Raw genomic sequence first — 22,134 nt, forward strand, 5'->3', positions numbered from 1 at the left:
AGTAATTTGCTGTAAATAGCAGATTGACTTGTCCTAGGAAAGTGCCTTTAGGGAAACCTTTAGCTGCTAGAACGGGCACAGTGGGACTTGTTTATTAAAAATAAACTGTAATGAGTCAGTGTTTGTGTACTGTCAGCACAGGGGAAATGGCCTGGCGGGCAGGGGTTGTGTTTGGGCTGTCAAGAGGCCATATTAGATTGACATGAAGATTGATCTAGTCCTTTAGTAATACTGATTCTGAGAGCATAGTTTCATCTTTGGAATGAACTGTCAGGCAGGAATGCTTCTCCACAGTAAGAGCTCATTTCTCATCTGGCTGTCGAGGTGTGGAGGAGCCTCACACTGGTGGGCAGCCCTGCCACCTTCATGGACGTGTGGGCCTTCAGCTTGTTAGTTCTTGTGTCTTTGAGTGGAAATAGGCTGCTCAGATAAGCACATGCACATCCAGCTTCCAGGGCATTTGATTTTGGTCCTGGCAGGAAAAGGGATACTTTAAACCTACGGGTAAGGATCAGGTGCCCTCCTAACCATGAAGCCAGAGCAATTTTCAGATGACCCTGACCCTCCCCAGACCTGCTGGCTCAGTGTGGGCTTGGCAAGGATTTGCAGAAGGGAGTCCTACAGGCAAGTCTGCACAGTGGTCTGGACTGTGGGTGTCTTTGTGATTGTGCTACAGGGCCTAGGTCAGGCCCAGGCAATGGAACATGGGGTTTAGATATTAGCTCTCCTGCCTGTTCCTCAGAAGTTGACTTTGGCCTCACTTAGGTGCATAACACATATTACTGACAGGCCTCAAAGAGGTGAAGGAGGCACCTAGAACCCTGACTGTCACAAGCATGGCAGTGTGACAGATCTCAGGTTTCACCTGGGAAGTGGGGGTTTGCACTTTAGCAGGGTAGCCCCACACTGTCAGCAGAGAACAGGGGAACAGAGCTACTTGAGCTGCTGGGTCTGCAGCTGAGGACCCCGTGTCTTCTGAGGTCCTGAGGAACACCGCCTTGTTGGCAGAAGGGAAGCCCTCCATGCTCTTATCTAGGTTGGCTGCTGTCCTGCCCTGGACTGCCCTGTCTTGAGAACTTCTTAAGCTAGTTTGGAATACCAGAAAATTCTGAATTGTATTTCTTGACTTTTTTTGTTGTTTTTGATAAAAATATCAAGAAGAAAAGCTATCTGATATGGAAGCCCATAGATAGCAGAGGCAGAATCACAGATCAGGGTAGGATATGGAACGCTGCTTCTGAGTCTTCTCCTCTCACTACAGGTCTCAGTGTGGATCGGCCCTGTGCCCGAGCGATGAAGGTCGACTGTCCTTACCCACTGTCCCAGATCACTGCCCGGAACAGTGTGGTTTGGGCACTGACAGAGCAGAGGGCCCTCCTGTACCGGGAGGGCGTGAGCAGCTTCTGTCCTGAAGGGGAACAGTGGAAGTGTGATATTGTCAGGTATGGGCCCCAGCAGTGTCACATTTATCTCTGACCAGGCACCTAGGTGAGCCTTTTTTGGCAAGGACAACACCTACAGGTTCCATGGTGATGTCAGCCTCGACAGACTGGCCCTAGAAATACTCCATGCTCCTCTGCCGGCAGATTGTAGGACAGTGGGTCACATTATAACATGTGTTGGGGTTTGGGTGTAGAACTCAGTTGATACAGCATTTGCCTAGCATGCACAAGGCCCTGAGTGCTGTCCTCAGTATTACATAAACTGGACTGAGTAGCACATACCTGTAATCTCATCATTTAGGAGATAGAGGCAAGAAAACCAGAGTTTAGGGTCATCTTCAGCCCTGTATACACATCTCAAAAAATAATAATAATGAAAACAAAAACTAAGTGTGTCCCTGATCATCAAGAGTCACCAGTTCTCATGGTCTCCATTCAGAGCTACTTGCTGTCACATGCTTCTAGTAAAAGTCTGTGATGGTGTAGCTACACATGTTTATTTGTATTTTTATCCTAGTCAGTTGAAATTAGTTCTAGACTATATTTTATTTTACTTTCTACCATTTAAGATTTGGGCTGGAGGTCGGGTGGTGGTGGCACATACCTTTAATCCCAGCACTCGTGAAGCAGAACCAGGCAGATCTCTGATTTCAAGGTCAGCCTGGTCTACAGAGCGAGATCCAGGAGAGGCACCCAAACTACACAGAGAAAACCTGTCTTGGGGGAGGGGTGGAAGATTTTGAACTGGGTGGTGCTGGTCTACACCTTTAATCCTAGCACTTGGGAGACAGAGGCAGGCAGATCTCTGGGTTCAGGGCCAGCTTGGTCTGCAGAGTGAGTTCCAGGACAGCCAGAGCTATGCAGAGAAACCCTGTCTCAAAAAACAAAAAGACAAACCAAACAGAACAAAAATTGGTCTTTATGTATGCCAGGTCAAGATGGTGTTGGTTGGGTTCAGCTAGCCAGTAACTCTATATAGGACCCCTGCTGGGAACTACAGGACTCTCTGGGACCTGGGTGTTCCAAGAGAGCCAAGATGTAACCCTTCCAGCTTAGCGGGGAGCCATGCAGCAGCCAGTTTGGTGCCAGTTGGTGTGAGGATACTAAGCAAGGAGAGCACATAGCAGTGAGGAGCCGTTGCCTGCCTACAGTGCGTGGGTAGGCAGTATGCCAGGGCTAGCCTCAAGTGAGCCTCAGAGCTGTCAAGGATGCCCCCAGATGGAAGAAGCGAAGGTTGACTCACCAGAGAAGATAGTGTCTGCCCAGCTGTGCACCATAGCCAGGCGTGCAGGGAAAGAGGGAAAGGGGGAGGGAAGTGCTTGTGGCCTACATGCCTGCTCACGCTTTGTTTTTTTTCCAGATTTCCCTACCATCTGGGCCTTCAGTGTGTCTTTCCAAAGCAGCCACATGTCTGGACAGTATGCACTGCCCAGCAATGTAACTTAGACTCTGGACACCTTCCTTGTTACTCAGTAATCCACTCCTGTGAACAGAGTCCATTGCTTCTCAATGCCAAGCCTGTTCAGAGACACTCCTTGAGGTTTCTGGGTGGGAGCTGAGGCTATTTTCTCTCACTTTTAGTGAAAGGCAAACTCTGGAGCCTGTTTGCATAACTCTCGGAGATCAGCACACGCTCTGGGCCCTGGACATTCATGGGAAGCTGTGGTTCAGAACTGGCGTGATTCCCAAGAAGCCCCAAGGAGATGATGACCATTGGTGGCAGGTAGGTGATGGGGCTTTCTAGCTTGGAGACCCACCCTTCCTGCCTTCTCTCGTTTCCTTAAGAAACTATTAAACTATTGCTTTTAACATTTGGTAGATTAAACTTTCCTGTGGTTGAGTATACTAAAAACATACAGAAAAAACTTTCCTTCATAGGAAATAACTTGTAAGGTGTATTTTGCTCTAATACAGGCTGGAATTTGTTTATTTATTTAAATGTTATTTAGGCATTCATCATTATAGACTAAATAAATCCAGTGATATCCATTTAAAGAAAGACCTGGATAATAATGATGTTTACTTCTGAACAAACATGCTAAGAAAAGAGACTAAAGAATAGGGTTGAAAACCCAACCCACAATTAAAACTGATCTATCTCTACTTGCTTGAAAGGCCTTTAAGTAAATGATATTTCAACAAAGAACTGAGCATTTTCCCTCATTCTCCCAGAGAGGAGAGAGTACTGGGAGAAGTAAGGGGTGGAATCAAGCCAACTTTCCATGGTTCCAGCCCAACCTTGGGTGGATTTGGAAAGAACATCCACTTTCCCCTCTTGGTACCACTCAGGGCTAAGCTCCTTACCCTCCACATTGGGTCTAAGGTTGCTCTGACAGATGTGCAGTGTGACGCCTCACCTCTATGACTATAATTTGATATTCTAGGTAATATTTGAGAAGATTATATATGATTTAAAAATACCTACCATATACTTAAGTCCATATATGAACATGCACATGTATACAGCACATAGACCTATGTACATATCTGTATGTGCTAAATTCCAGAGAGAATTTTTACATGTATATGTGTATAATGTGCATAAATGTGTATATGCATATGTAGGGCATGGGTGTATATGTGCATGTGTGTGTATATGCCTGTAGCAACCAGAGTTGATGTTGAGGCTCCTACTTGACTGCTATCTACTTTATCTACTGAGGTAGGGCCTCTTGCTGAACCTGAAACTCACAGACTTGGCTAGTCTAGCTAGCCAGCTTTAACCAGGGACCTGGACTCTGCTTTTTAAGCACTGAGACTACAAGCAGGCCACTCTGCCTGCCAGTATTTCACATGGATGCTGGGGATCCAGACTCCAGTCCTCACACTTACGAGCTCAGCACTTTATCCACTGAACCTTTGTTCTGTTGGCTTTGCATGTTGAGGTGCTGTGGCTAAACCCGGGCCATGCTCTACCATTGTGCTGCATCCCCTCTGCCCTGAAATCCGTTTTTATGTAACACAAAGAAAACTCTGTCTTTTTTCATAACACACAGAACTTTAGCTGACAGAGCTGTCAAGATGCATAGAAGCAGAGTGAATTGTCCTGTGCTTTCCTTGGCTCTGATGTTTGGCTGCTAGGTCTTTTCTTTCTCTTTAGTTGAAGACCTGCTTATGTACGTGTCTGTCTGTCTTGGGTATCACAGACTTGGTGTGTGGCTGTATCACTGGCCCTGCTTTGCATAGCAAATACACTTTGAGTCTCTGAGTGGAGCTCATTCTTCAGCACTCAGCGAGTCATGAAGCCAGGCTAGACGGAGCTCAGAATGCTGCATGTGGCCACAGGCTCTGCGGTGGGGGCTATGTATGCTGCCAGCTTCAGTGAAGACAGTGCTCACAACTGTCCCCTTTTCACAGACAGAAGGGCAGCATTTATGTGTGATATACTAACCTCTAGTGATTTCTTTCATGTTTGTTTTGTTTTTTATAAATTTAAGCTCCCTGTAATACTTTCACTTAATATTTCATTGTGTGAACTGGGAATGTGTCCTAGGAATAGGGTGTTTGTGCCAAGGTCTGTAATAAATAAATCCAACAGGCAGAAATACTAGAGAGAAGATGGTGAGATTGAGATTGCCCAGCCTATTTAAGTGCCCGTTAAGCCTGATAACCTAGTTCAGTCCCTAGGACCCACATGGTAGAAGGAGAGAAGTGACTGTAAAAGCTGTCCTTCTACAGCATGCATGTTCTCGCTTGCATGCCCACACACATACATAAAACATACATAAATAGAAATAAATGGAATGCAATTATAAAATACTACATAGAGTTCTGCTGAGCCAGGTTTCCACTTGCTTCATAAACAACTCTGGCACAGGGCCGGAGAGAAGGTTCAGAGGTTAAGAGCACTGGCTGCTCATGCAGAGGACCCAGGTCTGGTTCCCAGCACCCACATGGCAGTTTACAAACATCTGTAACTCCAGGTCCAGAGGTTCTTGTGCCCTCTTCTGTTCTCTGTGGGTACCATGCTAGTATACACACATACGTGCAGGCAAAACACTCAGACACATAAAATATAAATAGTAATTTAAAAATTTTTTAAAAGAGCTCTGTCACAATTGGCTACCAGCAAGGGAGAAGTTTCCTGCAGGGAGATAGTTGTCCCAAAATGTCTCTAGAGACAGATGCTTTTTAGGAATGTTGCCAAGGGTCATACGTCAGAGCCAGATAGCTTCTTGGGATCATCTTGCTTAAGCTGATTGTCTGATACAATTGGTAATATTCACAATTACAGCTTAAGTAATTGCATCACCCAACTGATATTTTTCAATGCTCATATTATGATGATAAGTATTATACATTATTGTCTATTGGAAGCACCTGAATTTTATTTATTTGTTTGTTTATTTATTTTGGTTTTTCGAGACAGGGTTTCTCTGTGTAGTTTTGGTGCCTGTCCTGAATCTCGCTCTGTAGACCAGGCTGGCCTCAAACTCACAAGCACCTGAATTTTAAAGTGAAATTATTCTTTATCACTCTGACTAGAATAAAAGATTTCTTAGGTGAGGTGGGTGCTATTTAATCACAAAAATAATACATAAACAGACCCATGTATAATGAAAAAGTAAGATAAGGTGACCACACTTTCTTCCTTCCCCTTAAGCCCAGCCTGTGGATTTAGTGACAGCTACATAGTAACTCCAGTCTTTGTGAAGAGAGGTGTGTGCAGGTACTTGGGCACTTAGTGGCCTTGCTGTTGGGTACTTGGATGTGGGTATCGAAAGTTGCCTTTGTAGGAAGGTGGTCTTAGAGCCTGCACTGACAGCAAGGCTCAGCTGGTATCCTTCCTGCAGGTGAGCATCACGGACTATGTGGTGTTCGACCAGTGCAGCTTGTTCCAGACCATCATGCATGCCACACACTCAGTAGCGACAGCAGCTCAAGCCCCTGTGGAAAAGGTAGCAGATAAACTGCGCATGGCATTTTGGTCTCAGCAGCTTCAGTGCCAGCCCAGCCTACTAGGGGTTAACAACAGTGGCGTCTGGATCTCCTCAGGCAAGAATGAATTCCATGTTGCTAAAGGAAGTCTCATAGGTGAGTCCATTACTCTTGTTTTCACTTTATTTATTCATTAGTTTTTTGTTTGTTTGTTTTTCCGAGGCAGGCTTTCTCTGTGTAACAGCCCTGGCTGTCCTGGAACTAGCTCTGTAGCCAGGCTGATCTTGAACTCACAGAGATCCTCCTGGGATTAAAGGTGTGTACCACCACGCCCAGCCCTCTGAGTATTTAGTGAAAGATTTTAAGGTAATACAGTGGAAAGAACTGCTTGTGATGGAAACACTCCAGGCTTTGTGTTCTCTTTTTCATTCTGTCATTCCTCAAACTTAGTGTCTGACAGTGTGAAATCACTTTCCTGTGGGAACCTAGTGTACTATAATAAAAAGCAATGGAGGGATAGACAGGCAGCTCAGTGGTTAAGAGCACTGGCAGCTCTGGCAGAAGACCCCTGCCTGGCTCTGTTCCCAGCACTACGTGGCAGCTCACAGATGTCTGTAACTCGGATTCAGGGGCTCCAAGTGGCCTCTGGTGTGGGGACCAGACACTCAAGTGGTGCCCAGACACATGTGCAGGCAAATAGAGCTCATTTTTGTGTCGTTTTTGTTTGAGTCAGTCTCCTATAGCCCAAGCTGCCAGAACTAGCCTTGAACTCCTAATCTTCTGTTTCTACCTCCCAAGTGCCAGGATTGCAGGCATCACACCTGGCTGCAGCTCAATTTTGTGCTCGGAATTGCAAAATCCACACGGGGTGGGCAGTGAAATGGCTCTGTGGGTAAAAGCACACACCGTACAAACCTGTAGACCTGTGTTCAATCTCTAGAACTCATGTAAAAAGCCAGATATGGCATGTGCCCTTGAGCTGTGAGTTCAAGGCCAGCCTGGTCTACAGAGTGAGTTCTGGGATAGCCAGAGCTATGTAGAGAAAATCCTGTCTCAAAAACACAAAGAACAACGACAAAGCCAGATACAGTGGTGGCTCGTGTCAGCACTCCTATGAGGAATGGGGGCAGGCAGGGATAGAGGCGACCAGGAGGTCACATATACAGCCCAGTGGCCGAAACAAGGTGAAAGGAGAAAACCAACTCTGATCTCCACACACATGCCATGACACACTTGTGGACACACCTGCACAGATTTTTTTTTAAGGAGTATGTTGTTGGGTAGAGATGGCTTACCAGTTAAGAATATGAGGGCAGGAGTTCAAACCACAGCACTCGTGCAACAAGCCAGACATCCCAAGAATGCCTGTAACCCAGCAACAAGGTGAGCAGAGGCGGGAAAATCTTTAGGGCTTGCTGACTTCTAAGCGGCAGAGAGAACTTGATCCCTAGGAGCAGAGAGAGATCCTGTTTCAAAGTAATATGTGGACAATGATAGGTGAGAACACCTACTATCCTCTTCTGGACTTCATGAACATGCCTAGGCAACACCCCACACTATCATATGTTAAAGAATTATTTATTTATTATATATACCGTGTTATGCCTGCATGTATACCTGCATGCCATAAGAGAGGACACCAGATCTCATTATAAATGGTTGTGAGCCACCATGTGCTTGCTGGGAATTGAACTCAGGACCTCTAGAAGAACAGCCAATGCTCTTAACCTCTGGGCCATCTCTCCAGCCCATAAGTAAATATTTTTTAAAAGTCCACCAAACCTAGAGTCTATTGAGAGAGAATAGTCCATTTATGGTGGGGAAATTATGGCCACTGTTAAACATGCAAGATGTTGGCCATGTCTGTGGATGAGGTGGGTGTTCATTTCTGAATGACTCTCCTTGATGAGTTCCTCCAGCCCTGTCCCCTGTGGCTTCAGTGAACAAGGTATGGCTCCTCCTGACGATGCTTAGAGAAATGAGTGGCTCATGTCGCTTTGTTTAAGGACACTAAAAATCATTGTAAGAGCTCTGAAGGCCCAGCTATAGTCTAGAACAAAACTGAAGTGTTACAGTTTTGTTTTGTTTTTTCATACCTTAACCCACTTTTATATTTATTCTCTCTAGGAACTTACTGGAATAACATTGTTCCCCGAGGAACAGCTTCAGCTACAAAATGGGCCTTTGTGTTGGCTTCTCCTGCCGCTACCCAAGACGGTGAGTCAGTCTTAGCCTGTCTGAGAAACCTGGTGGACAAGTCAGTCAGTCCTGAAAAGTCCAGACCATCGTCTGACTGTGTCCCTGTGGCTGTGGAGATGTGACCTCATAGACCTTGAGACAAGGGGTGTGACCGTGTTCTGGCCAGCAGCCCTGTGAGCTAAACTGAGGGTTTTTAGCTGGATAGGTGAGTTCAGGAGAGCCACTGAGGGGAGCAAGGCTGGCAAGGCTGGATCTGAGATGGTGTCCTTTGGAAGGAGGCCACCATGCAGTGCGGTCCTAGGAGCTGGCTGCAGAAGGCTCTCAGTGTCAGTTTGCATGGCCATAACTTCCCAAGTTTCTTTTTCATTTCTTCTGGAGAATTCTGTCACCTCCAAGTAGCTTCCTTCTCCCATGCTTCTTGCTGCTGGCTCCCCTTTACCCTGTGACTTATCCCTGAAGAGGTGGGGCTCCTGCTGCAGAGCCATCCAGTTAGCTGGGGACCCTAGGCAAGCAGGTGGCCTGTTTGGGAAGGAGACAGAGCCTCTTCCAAGGGTTTTGTGGAAGGTGAGAAATGAGAAAATGCCATGATAGCTATGATGAAGAGGAAACAGTTTGGTCCATTGAAGCCAGGAGTTGCCCTAGCACTGAATAACTTGCTTCAGTATAGTAAACACTTACCCACGGACGGTACTGATCACAGTCCCACCTGGAGTCTCATAAGATGGTAAGTTGTTCCCTGAGTCTGACCCCACTGCTTTTGGTAGCAGCACCTGACCCTAGCTGGAGGGAGAGGTGGCCTGCAGCCTTCACTGACAGCATACTGTGGCATGCACATGCATACTTCCCTGGGGAGCTCCTGGCACTTCTGGCTGACTCTTTGACTATTTTATCAAGATCTTTGTTTGTTTGTTTGTTGCTTTTCAAGACAGGGTCTCACTGTGTAGCCCTGGCTATCCTGGAACTTGCTGTGTAGACCAGGCTGGCCTGGAACTCAGAACTCGGAGATCCTCCTGCCTCTGCCTCTGCCTCCTGAGTGCTGGGACTAAAGGCCTGTACTGCCACTACCAGCCAAAGTTCTTAAATTAAAAAAAGGGGGGAGGGGTCTTGGAGAGAAGGCTCCATGGTTAAGAGCACTGATTACTTTTCCAGAGGACATGGGTTTGAATCCCTGCGCCCTCATGGCAGCTCACAACTGTCTCAAATTCCAGTTCCAAGAGATATATGTAATACCTTCTGCCCTCCATGGCATGGGTACCAGGTACACACATGGTGCATGTATACATGCAGATAAAACATTCATATACATAAAATGAAAAGAAACAATTTTTTTTTGTATGTGGAGCTGAGGATCGAACCCAGGGCCTTGCGCTTGCTAGGTGAGCACTCTACCACTGAGCTAAATCCCCAACCCCAGAAACAAATCTTAAAAAAAAAAACCAAAACTCGCCAGGCGGTGGTGGCGCATGCCTTTAATCCCAGCACTCAGGAGGCAGAGCCAGGAGGATCTCTGTGAGTTCGTGGCCAGCCTGTGCACTTAGGGCAGTGGCTCAGTGAAATAGTGTTTGATAACAAATGTGAACCTTTTCTGTAGGAAGCTCCTTGTGGCTGTGCCAGAGCAGCAAGGACCTGTGCAGCATCAGTGCCCAGAGTGTGCAGTGCCGCCCCTCCACAGTGCAGTTGCCCCCCGACACCGAGATGAAGACCTATGCTGCCTGCCAGGATGCACTGTGGGCCTTGGACAACCTCGGGCAGGTGTTCATCAGGACGCTTTCTCAGAGCTGCCCCACAGGCATGCACTGGACGAAACTGGACCTTTCCCAGCTAGGTATGGCCAGTGTGTGAGTGCTTCCCTCAGCATTGTAAGTAGGTTCTTCGGGACGATTGTCAGTTGCTGGATTTCTAGCTCAATGGCCACTTATCCAGGTTAAATGAGCCTCTTAAATTTGGAGAGAGATTCTCTCTCACTCCTTGCAGTTTGCACTGCTCAGAACCACAGGAGCTGTGAGATGTCCAGAAGGTGCCACTAAGATCTGCCTAAGATTGTGGCACTAGGGCCAGGTGGCGGCGGCGGCGGCGGCGGCGGCGGCGGTGCACGCCCATAATCCCAGCACTCGGGAGGCAGAGGCAGGCAGATCTTTGTGAGTTCGAGGCCAGCCTGGGCTACAGAGCAAGATCTAGGAAAGGCACCAAAGCTACACAGAGAAACCCTGACTCGAAAAACCAAAAGGAGAAAAAAAAAAAAAAAAAAGATTTTGGCACTAGGACAGCTGCCCTGTTCTCTCTCTGATCTTTAAATCTGAAATGGCGCTTGTGTCCTGTGAGTGGATCAGTGCACACTGATCTATGTCTTGGCATCTAGAAGAGTGCCCATCATGGCCTGCTGCACACAGTTGTGTGGTGTGGGTTCTCTTTCAGCCAGTTAAAGATGTACTGTGCTGTTAGTAGCCATTTCTCTGTAAACTGTCCAAGAGTTATAGTAGGCCTAGCCTATGTGGAAATATGTCATAGTCTAAGAGATGACAAAATGAGCTCACAATATTATATTCCCAGTTGACTCAGCAACTCAAGTGTGGTTTGTCTGATACTGGAGGCAGAGACTGTACCAGGCAGTTCCCAGGGCCAGAGTGAGCTTGAACTAGACACTGTTATACACTGGCAACCAGTATTTTGTGAACGTGAATAAGTGTTTAATGTATAATAACTCAACTACATGAGAAAGGGGATGAGGGAAGAGAAAAGGAAAGACTGCCTCCTACATTGACCTAGGCATTCCACCACCCCTATAAAGTATGCTTTGCCCTAATGGGCCTGGGCCAGGCCAGTGCCTCTTAGCAATGGGGTTTCTGCAAAGTGCTAGAAGAGATAAGGCCCTGAAATAATTCAATCTGCTGTGAAAACTTGCTGTGTGGCACAGCTAGGAACTTCCACAGGAATTGAGATTATTTATGCCTTGGGCTTCATACCCTGTCTTCCATATCTACTGTTCATCTAGCTTTCCAAGGGCATTTGGCAGCCAGACAAGACTGCAGCTAGTTGTGACCTGTGCATGGGTGCCAACTGAGCCTGTTGCCTGGTCTAGGAGTTCTTTCATCTGCCCAGAGACTCACTGGCCCTGAGCCTTTCTCCAGCAGTCTCCACCAGACCATGGAGAGAGGCTGCTGGTATCTCTGAGAAAAGACAGGCTTTAGTGTGTATTCTTTTCACTACCAAACCTTGAGGGCTAGGGAAGTCTATGTTCATGCAGCTGGAAATGGAGCCATTTTCCCCAGATTAGCCCCTCTATGTGGTCATCCCACCAGTTGTCACCACATCCCAAATGACCCCAGCAAATCTCCTGTCTAAATGTGAGATGTCTCTCATCCTGTTGTTGTGTTATATGACTGATATATATATAATCAGCATATATAAAGTATAAATATATCAAACTAATAGACTCTTGGCACCATTTTCTTAGCATCTGAAATGATGGCTTCAGTCTAGCTGGTAGATTTGGTGTTGGGGCAAGGGGATTACAGGGCTTAGTGGGAAGGGGTCCAGAAGCCTTCACTTGTGCCATTCAGGACACTGAACTGCAGCTAGAGGCACTAGACTGTCCTGTTTACATGCTCTCCAGGTATGGCCTGTGTATCCAGTAGGGAAAGCAGGTGGGTCAAGAGATCATTTAAGCCAGGCATAGTGGCCCGTGCCATTAATACCAGCACACATAGAGAATTCTAGGCAAGCCAAGGCTACACAGTGAAACCGTGTCTCAAAACAGAGTCAGAGAGAGATTAGGATTTTATTTCTTTATAAAGTTTATGTCAGATGGTGTTAGCGCACACCTTTAAATCCCAGCACTTGGGAGGCAGAACCAGGCGGATCTCTGTGAGTTTGAGGCCAGCCTGGTCTACAGAGTGAGATCCAGGACAGGCACCAAAACTACACAGAGAAACTCTGTCTTGAAAAAACAAACAAACAAAAAAAGTTTATTATTTTTATTTTATGTGTATGGATGTTTTGCCTGTATGTATGTCTGTGTACCACATTCATACCTGGTACCCAAGGAGGCCAGAAGAGGGCTTTGGATCCCCTAGAACCAGAGTTACAGATGGCTATGGGTACTGGGAATTGAGCCTCTGGAAGAACAGCCAGTGCTTTTAATCACTGAGCCATCTCTCCAGGCCCAAGAAATATATGTATATATATATATATATATATGTATGTGTGTGTGTGTGTGTGTGTGTGTGTGTGTGTGTATATGTATATATATATATATTTGAGTTGAGGATTGAACCCAGGGCCTTGCGCTTGCTAGGCGAGTGCTCTACCATTGAGCTAAATCCCCAACCCCCTCCCCTTTTTTTTTTTTATTTTATTTTATTTTCGAGACAGTGTTTCTCTGTGTAGCTTTGCGCCTTTCCTGGAACTCACTTGGTAGCCCAGGCTGGCCTCGAACTCACAGAGATCCACCTGGCTCTGCCTCCCGAGTGCTGGGATTAAAGGTGTGCACCACCACCGCCCCCAAGAAATATTTTTAAATAATTAAGGCCGGCAAGGTGTCTCAGAAGGTAAAGGTTCTTGACACCACACCTGAGGCCCCAAGTTTGAAAGAGATAACCTATTCCTGCTGGTTGTTTTTTGACTTCTGCACATGACCCATGGCACATGTGTACCCACACATAAAAGGGAGTGCAGATTGTGAGCTTAGGTGAGTATCGTTAGCCTAAAACCATCGCATCCTTCTCCTTTTCACCCTTACAAACTATGTGATGGCCAAAACAGTGGCTGCATCTGTAATTCCTGAGGCACTAGGATTGCCAGTTCAAGGTCAGCTCAGACTACAATGATGTCTAAACAGCCACAACAGCCAGTAAAAGGATTAAATTAAGAGACTTTTAAACGGCTGTCTATTGAACCTAGTTAAAGAGATGGAATATGGAATTTTACAGTGATTTATTATAATCCTGATTTGGGGAAGAAAATGGTCATCATTTAGCAAACATTTAAGATGCTCATAACATTTCATTTCCTATTATTCATAAATATACATGTCAGGCACTAGACCATTTAGCAAACTAATACAATTTGTAGTTTAATTCATCTGTTCACAGAATGCAATGAAAACAGATTCAGTGTCAATTGTGCCTTTAGGTAACAAATAAGATTATATCATGCAATAATTTATGTAGAGAAGTATTTTATAACTTAGAAAACAATAAGCAGGCTGGGCAATGGTGGCGCATGCCTTTAATCCCAGCACTCAGGAGGCAGAGCCAGGTGGATCTCTGTGAGTTCGAGGCCAGCCTGGGTTACAGAGTTGAGTTCCAGGAAAGGTGCAAAGCTAGCAAAGCTACACAGAGAAACCCGTCTTGAAAAAACCAAAAAAAAAAAAGGAAGAAAGAACGAACTGTGGCATTTGTGTGCAGTGCAATGATACTTAGCAACTGCTGCCTGAGGCTGCTTCCTAGTGTAGCACATGGACTTTGGTTCTGTCTGTGTGAACCCTAGAAGACTGAACTAAGCTCTGGTGATAGCAGTCAGTTCAGGAGTCATCCTTGCCTACATAGCAAATTTGAGAGCAGGTTGGGATACATGAGAACCTGGCCTCAAGCAGAGGCCATGAGCAGGGAAGAGCCTCAGAAATTAATTTATTAATTAATTTGTTTTTTTTTTTTTTTTTTGGTTTTTCTAGACAGGGTTTCTCTGTGTAGCTTTGCGCCTTTCCTGGAACTCGCTTTGGAGACCAGGCTGGCCTCGAACTCACAGAGATCCACCTGCCTCTGCCTCCCAAGTGCTTCGATTAAAGGCGTGCGCCACCACCGCCTGCCTTTTTTTGTTTGTTTGTTTGTTTGTTTGTTTTCAAGACAGGGTTTCTCTGTGTAGCTTTTCGCCTTTCCTGGAACTCACTCTGCATCACAGGCTGGCCTTGAACTCACAGAGATGCGCCTGCGTCTGCCTCCCGAGTGCTCCCGCCACCAACGCCTGGCCAGAAAATTCTTAGGGAGACAGAATGTTCTATATTTTGATGAGGTATGGGTTGTTCTGGTAGAATAATTTGTCAAATCTGGACTTGAACCTGAACATCTATCTGTACATTTGTTGTTTATAGAGTTGGAGGTCAGAGGTAGCTGGCCTGGGTTCAAACCTGCTGTCCCTCTTTGCTTCCTGGGTCAGCCACCTCCTGTCCTTTAATCAGGACCAATTTCCTAATTCCTCCAGTGTGAACCATATATCTATTGTTGCTGTATGGTTGGAAATGAGGCTGTGAGAGACCTGGCTGAGAACCCATCTTATAGTAGATATGAAGCAACTTGACAGCTGCTCTTTAATCGCTAGACTATTATCAAATATAATTTATGTTTTTCTTGAGGTGCATTGTCGAATGCTCTGCTGCTAAGCCACTCCCTTCCAGCTCAATTTCTTTTCTTTTTAACTCCTTCCATTTCATCCCCTCTTATGGCTAGCAGCTAGTTTCATTAGCAAAGAGAAAGTGCAGAAATAAAAGTGAACAGCCAGGTATGGTGGCGCACGCCTATAATCCCAGCACCCAGGAGACAGAGGCAGGTGGGTCTCTGTGAGTTCAAGGCCAGCCTGGTCTACAAAGCGAGTGCCAGGATAGCCAAGGCTACACAGAGAAACCCTGTCTCAAAAATCCAAAATAAATAAATAAAGTGAAGATTCTTTAGGAAATTTATTCTTAAGTCTAGTAACTATGAGTCCCCTTTCCACACATCCAGAATTTACTAGCAATGGTCACATGCTAGATGAAGTTAATGGGGGAACTCACATAGAGATATTTATCCCAGGGCTTGATGACTCAGGGTACTGTGCTTGATGGCATCATGGCTCCTTAGCCAACAGCTTACACAAGACACTCTGAGACGCCATACCCAATTTGGAAGGACAACCAGATGACACGCACCAGCATGCAGCTGCAGATATGGCCTCTCGTCTTCCTCTGAAATAGTTTATACACCAGCTGAAAGATCAAATTTTTTTTTTTTTTTTTTCTGGGACAGGGTTTCTCTGTGTAGTTTTGGTGCCTGTCCTGGATCTTGCTCTGTAGACCAGGCTGGCCTCAAACTCACAGAGATCCACTTGACTCTGCCTCTTGAGCGCTGGGATTAAAGGTGTGCGTCACCACCTCCTGGTGAAAGATCAGTCTTTTGACAAAATAATTGTAGTGTATGTTGTTTCTCTGCAGGAAATGTAAGACTGACCAGCTTAGCATGTGGAAATCAGCATATCTGGGCCTGTGACTCCAAGGGTGGAATTTACTTCCGTGTTGGAACCCAGCCTCTGAATCCCAGCCTGATGCTTCCAGCCTGGATCATGATTGAGCCCCCTGTCCAGGTAAGCAAAGCTGGCTGGACAGAACTTGCTTCGTAGTAAGAGGGAAGCTGTTGGGTGCCTCCTAAGGGCACATGGAGAGGTGCCCTGTCAGTACTCTGGAGCCAAACAGGTTGTTTGAGATCCACTGAGCCAGCACAAGTTTTCTCCTTTTAAAATAAAAATATTTGCTGGGCGGTGGTGGCGCACGCCTTTAATCCCAGCCCTTGGGAGGCAGAGCCAGGCGGATCTCCGTGAGTTTGAGGCCAGCCTGGTCTACAGAGCCGGGTCCAGAACAGGCACCAAAAACGACACAGAGAAACCCTGTCTCAAAAAAACCAAAAAAAAGAAAAATTGACTTGTCACAAATGAAAATTATCTTTTTTTAAAAAACTGAACACTATTCAAAAATACAAAGGAAGAAAGTAAAATTTGCATACAGTGTTGCCATGGAGATATCTGTTCTCAGTGGTTTTGTTGTTTTCCCTGGCAATACTGAAGACTGAACCTAGGGCCTCACAGATGCCAAGCAGGTACTCTATACTAAGCTGCAGCCATGTCCTATTATTAGTGTTCTATGAATGCCTTTTGCTAGCCTTAAGATCTTTTGTTTCCCGGGTTAGTGGAGCATTTGCCTATGCTATGCCTATACCTGTGCACATATGTGGAGATTCAATTCCATCTCTGCCGTATCCCAAAATCTACTTCCTGGCTCCTGTGGAATTTCATTTTATACTGTGTTCTGACATGGATTTCTGTTTGTTGCTCCCAAAGATCTAAATAGGCTTGGTCCATATACTAAGTATTTCTCTTAAACTATATGAGGAGAGATGGCTCAGAGGTTAAGAGCACTGGCTGCTCTGTTAGAGGACAGGGCTCAATTCCCAGCACCCACATGGTGACTTATTAACCATCCTTAACTCATGTTTAAGGGGAGCCAATGGCCTTTTCTGACCTCCTTGGACAGCAGGCACACATAGGGTACACAGACATACATGCAAACAAAACACCTTATTCACATAAACACACATAATTAAACCAACAAACATAGGCCAGGTGGTGGTGGTACACACCTTTAATCCTAGCACTTGGGAGGCAGAGGCAGGTGGATGTCTGTGAGTTTCAGTCCAGCATGGTCTACAGAGTGAGTTCTAGGACTACCAGGGATACACAGAGAAACCCTGTCTTTGAAAAAAACTCTTTATGTGAGGGTCATGACATCTCTGGAATTATTTCCTCAGATTCCTGCTCATCCCTGCTTTGTGACTTTGTTGGAAAAGATATGAAATTTCCTCATAGAAGGACCAGGGGCAAGGCAGACGTCCTTATGGAGGCAGGAAAGATTCTAGAGTAGTCATGGTTGCCTACATCCTGGGGGTCCTGCAGCCATCAGGTTCAACAGGATGCCATGAGTTCTGCACTTCCTCCATGTGCAGCAGCGTACTGACTGCAGCTCTGTCAGGTTGCTTGGCGCAGTCCTGATGAAGAGAGGGACACTCACTGCTGCACTTCTTGTCACCTGAGTGCAGGCAGGCAGCTTCATTGCTCTTGACATCCCAGCCTGCATCCAGCTGGACTCCTTTCCACCTCATTGTCCACACATTCCTTTTTCTTTCTCTTACTAATGACTTTATACTATCTAAAGTTATTATTCAGCCAGGCCTGATAGTACAGGCTGGTAACCCTAGCTACTTGGGAGACTGAGGCAGGAGGATCTCAAATTCAAGAATTGCCTTGGCCACAGAGTGAGAGGGCCACTGGGGACAACTTGAATAAGATCCAGTCTCAAAAGTCAAAAGGCCAGGTATACTAATCCTAGCACTTGAAGAAGTAGACGTAAAGGAGTTGAAGGTCATCCTCAGCTACTACATAGTGAGTTCAAGGCCAGCCTGGCTAAATGGGGCTTTGTATCAAAGAACCAAAAAGGAAAAAGAAATGCTAGGTATGTTAGTGTACACTTTTAATCCCAGCACTCAGGAAGTAGAGGCAGGTGGTTCTCTGTAATTGCCAGGCTAGCCTGGTCTACATAGTTCCAGGACAGCCAGGTCTACATAAAGCTTGTCTCAATAAAAAATAAAGGAAAAGAGAAGTTAAAATCCATGTACCATAAAACTTACTATTTTATGGTTTACTGTATAGGATAGTGAACAATGATTTCAGTACTTCACTAAGTTGTGCATCACCACTGCCCAATCCTAGAACATTTTCATCATCCCGAGAACAGAATCTGTTCACCCTCAGAACCTCAAGCCCCTAAGCCTATCACTGCCACTGATCACCTCCTATTTTCCTGGTCTGTACATCACATACAAATGGAATCCTGCTAATTAAATAGCCTTTTTTTTTTTTTTTTTTTTTTTTTTTTTTTTTTTTGGTGTGTGTGTTTATTTTTGGTTTTGTTTTTCTTTTTTGAGACAGGGTCTCTCCATGTAGCCCTGCCTGTCCTGGAACTTGCTTTGAAGACCAGGCTGGCCTCAAACTCAGAGATCTGCCTGCCTCTGTCTTCTGAGTGCTGGGATTAAAGGCGTGTGCCACCATGCTCAGCAATATATGGCCTCAGACATCTTTCAGTGGATATCATAAGAGTTCTTTTATGTTTTAGCACTCATCATTAATTCATTCATTTTTATGACCTAGTAATACTCCATCAGTAGAGGCCACAGGTCATCCATACCTCGGTTCTAGGTATTGGCTTGTTTCTACTTTCTGGCTCCTGTGCAGGCTCCCACCAATATTTGTGTGTACATCTTAGGGAGGCACATTTCAGTTCTGCAGGGTCCTCTGGTGAAGGCCCCCTGGTATCCTGTAGGATGGCTCACTATTTAAGGAATGGGAACTTCTGTTTGCTGAAGTGAGTCTTCTGTTTTTCATTCTGCCAGCATAATATGAGGGTTTTAGTTTCTCTACATACTGGCTCCCAAAAAACATTTTTTCTCATTTCTTTGTATCCTTAGTACATGTGAAATGAGGTTTGTTTGCTTGTGATGGGGTCTCACTGGCAGTTCTGGGACACTGTACGTGAACTAGGCTTACCCTAACTTGCACCAGTGGAAGAACAGGCATGTGCATGTGGTGCTACACCTGCCACTTTCCTCTTCTTGGTTTCGGGTATTCCATTACAGCAGCAAAACAAGTCCAGTGACCACAACTTGAAGTACATTATTCCTGGGTAGATCATATGCCACGATTATGTATATGTCCCTTCTGTGTGTGCTGTGTATGCTATTAGATTCAGTTTGCTGTTTGTTTACTATTGAGGAGTTCATGTCCACAGTCCTGAGGAGTGTTATCTTTGACCTCCTTTTCTTGTCGTGAGTTTATGTAGTTTTGGTGTCAGGATAATGCTGACCTCTAAAATGCATGTGGTGTAGGCACACTGGAGGCACAGCTTGGTAGTAGAGCTTCTACTCAGCATGCATTAGGCCCTGGCTTAAAACAATAGACATTATTGTTGAAATACTCCTCTTGTCTTTGGAAGAGCTTATGAAGGATTGGTATTAAGTAGTTTTTAAGCATTTGTTAGAATTTATCAGGGTTGTCATATTAGTTTGGGCTAATATGACTTTTTTGTGTTTTGTTGTTTGTTTCTCTGTTTGAGAAAGAATCTCACTACATAGGACAGGCTGGCCTCAAACTCAAGAGATCTGTCTGCCTCTGTTTTCAGAGTGCTAGCATTAAAGGAGTGTACCATTGCACTCAACTTGTCTTTGTAAGATTTTTATTTATGCTGGGTGGTGGTGGCGCACGCCTTTAATCCCAGCACTCGGGAGGCAGAGGCAGGTGGATCTCTGTGAGTTCGAGACCAGCCTGGTCTACAAAGCGAGTTCCAGGACAGCCTCCAAAGCTACAGAGAAACCCTGTCTCAAAAAAAAAAAAAAAAAAAAAAAAGATTTTTATTTATGTGTCTGTGTGAGTGTACACCACGTGTGTGCCCACAGAGGTCAGAAGGAGCCATTAGATCTCCTGACGCTCCAGTGACAGGTGGTTGTGAGCTGGGTCAACACCAGCATGGGTATTGAAGTTCAAACTCAGGTTCTAGGCTTGTTTTTATGAGCAGTTCTGTTTGTGGTGTTGTTATTGTTCAATTTTTATTTTATTTATTATTGTGAGTGTATGGTGTATGTGTGTGTGTGCGTGTGCCATGATGGGCTGTGGAGATCAGAGGACAACTTTCAGCTGTTGATCTCACCTGCTCAGGTCATCGGACTGGTGCAGCCAGCACTGTTTCCTGCGGAGCCTCCTCTCCAGCCCTGTTGCCATTACTGACTTGGTCTCTTTACTCTTCATATCTGCTCTCGTCTTGTTCAGGTTGAGCAGTTTCTGCTTCTTCATCCTTTGTTCATTGTGTCATCTAACGGATTAGCATCCAGTTTCCATAGTGTATTCTCTGATCCTTTTAATTCTGTAAGACTGTGGTAATGCCCGCTTTTAGTTCTGATTTTAATAATTCAGTTCCTTTTTTCTTTTTTGTGTGGTGTGTGTGTACTGTAAAGCACATGAATATGTGCTTGCACACTGTACATGAGGAGTACATGTGCATCACTGTACGTGATGGCCCTCACCTTCTACCTTGTTTGAGGCAGGGTCTCTTGTTCGCCACTGTGTACAGCAGGCTAACTCTCCTGTCTCTCCATGGAGACCTGGGATTACAGATGTACACACCCACCTCTAACTGTGTGGGCTTTTGGGGTCAACGTCATCATCTTTTCAAAGTCCCCTCTTTGGTTTTATTGATTTTCTATATTGTTTTCTTATATTTTATGTATTTCTATTCTAATTTTTCTCATTTCTTCCTCACATTCTTATGTATAGTGCTTTATAGTGATAACCCGTTGATAGCTCTGGACTGTATTTATTGCAGTTATGCATTTTTGAAGACACCCAGAATCAAATAAAGTCACATGAAAGAACCTCTAAACTGTGCTCTGAATAAAGCAGTGACTGTTAAATGGCAATTAAACATTAACACCTTCAGTGGTTCTGCTGAAGAGAGCTCTACTTTCTCATTTTGCACACTCTTACTATGTTGTAGAAGAAATTCCCTATGCCTGGGAATTTGTAAATATACATGCTTTTTCATTGGTTCCTAAGGGAAGCAGAAACCAGAGGAAATCCTCCCTACTTTTAAGGAAGTGGTTTTGCTCTTAGAAGAGTTTAACAGCCTGTCTACTGGGACCCACTCCTGCTCCTCATAACTGCCCCTGCAAAGCTCCTGGTGTATTCCTTAACACCCTAGGGCTGGCTGTGTCATTTCTAAGGTTAGAGGCTATAATGAGCTATTACAGGTGGTCTCCTTGTACCAGCCTAAATGCTTTAACCATGGGTGTCCTCCTCCATGGCAACCCAAAAAGGCAGTCACTCCTGTCCCTTCATCCTTTTGTTTGGTTCACTGGTTGGTTTTTAAAGACAGGGTCTCGTGTCATAGGCTGATCTCAAATTTACTATGTAGCCAAAGGTAAGTGTGAACTCCTGGTCCTCCAGACTCTGCATCTGAGTAGTGAGATTACAGGTTTGTGCTACCATGGCTAGCTTTTTGTCTTGTTAAGACACAGCCTCCATATTTAGCCAAGGTTGACCTTGAACTTGTAGAGATCTTCCAAGTGCTGGGATTACAGGGCTCAGAGTGGTTCAGGAAGTTGCATGAGAGTTTATCTCTAGTAGGTGGTATAGGGTTGACCTAGACCTTTGGCCCAAGATGGAGTCACCTAAGACACCAAGATTTATGATCCATGTGGGACCCAGCCCTGTTGGGAAAATGGAAACATTTTCCACTTCCCAGAAGTCTGCTGACCACTTGTCTCAGGACAGCGTAACCATAGCTTCCCTCCCTCCCTCTCTCTCTCTCTCTCTCTCTCTCTCTCTCTCTCTCTCTCTCTCTCTCACACACACACACACACACACACACACACACACACACACACACACACACAGCCTGGCTCACGGCAGTCCCTTTGCCTGCAGTGGTTCCTTCTTCCTTATGCTCTCCCGCCATACTGCTCCCCAACCGAAAACACCCTATAAACCCAAACTCCTCCTGAGGACAGCCCAGCAGTTCATACTCTGAGTAAAGCTTCGCCTTTCTGCCTCAGTGAGCTCTGGTAGTCTGGTTCTCTCTAAGCCACACAGATGGCCAAACTGGAATGTAGACATGCGTGTATGGCACCTGGTTTGGCTCCTTCCTGTAGCTCTAGGGTCCTAGACCTGTGCTGGGACACTGACTCCAGGAGCTGTGAGGTGGTCATGATGTTTGCATGGAGGTCACTGGTTAGTGATGAAACCAACAGATTTTTCCACAGATGGCCCTGAA

The 22,134-nt window shown here is 45.5% G+C and overlaps 1 protein-coding gene across 5 annotated transcripts in view; it reads left to right on the plus strand.

The window, feature by feature from the left end:
- Tecpr2 (tectonin beta-propeller repeat containing 2) overlaps positions 1–22,134 on the plus strand; it is a 104,135-nt gene that overhangs the window by 64,531 nt on the left and 17,470 nt on the right. For all 5 annotated transcript variants that reach the window (XM_036205462.1, XM_036205461.1, XM_036205463.1 and 2 more), the window contains 6 exons: positions 1,262–1,442; positions 3,024–3,165; positions 6,236–6,476; positions 8,448–8,537; positions 10,111–10,344; positions 15,703–15,851. In XM_036205462.1, the coding sequence (XP_036061355.1) occupies positions 1,262–1,442; positions 3,024–3,165; positions 6,236–6,476; positions 8,448–8,537; positions 10,111–10,344; positions 15,703–15,851 (1,037 nt within the window). The remainder of the gene's footprint in view (positions 1–1,261; positions 1,443–3,023; positions 3,166–6,235; positions 6,477–8,447; positions 8,538–10,110; positions 10,345–15,702; positions 15,852–22,134) is intronic.

The sequence above is a fragment of the Onychomys torridus genome, chromosome 14, assembly GCF_903995425.1.
Source record: "Onychomys torridus chromosome 14, mOncTor1.1, whole genome shotgun sequence".
Classification (NCBI taxonomy): Eukaryota; Metazoa; Chordata; class Mammalia; order Rodentia; family Cricetidae; genus Onychomys; species Onychomys torridus.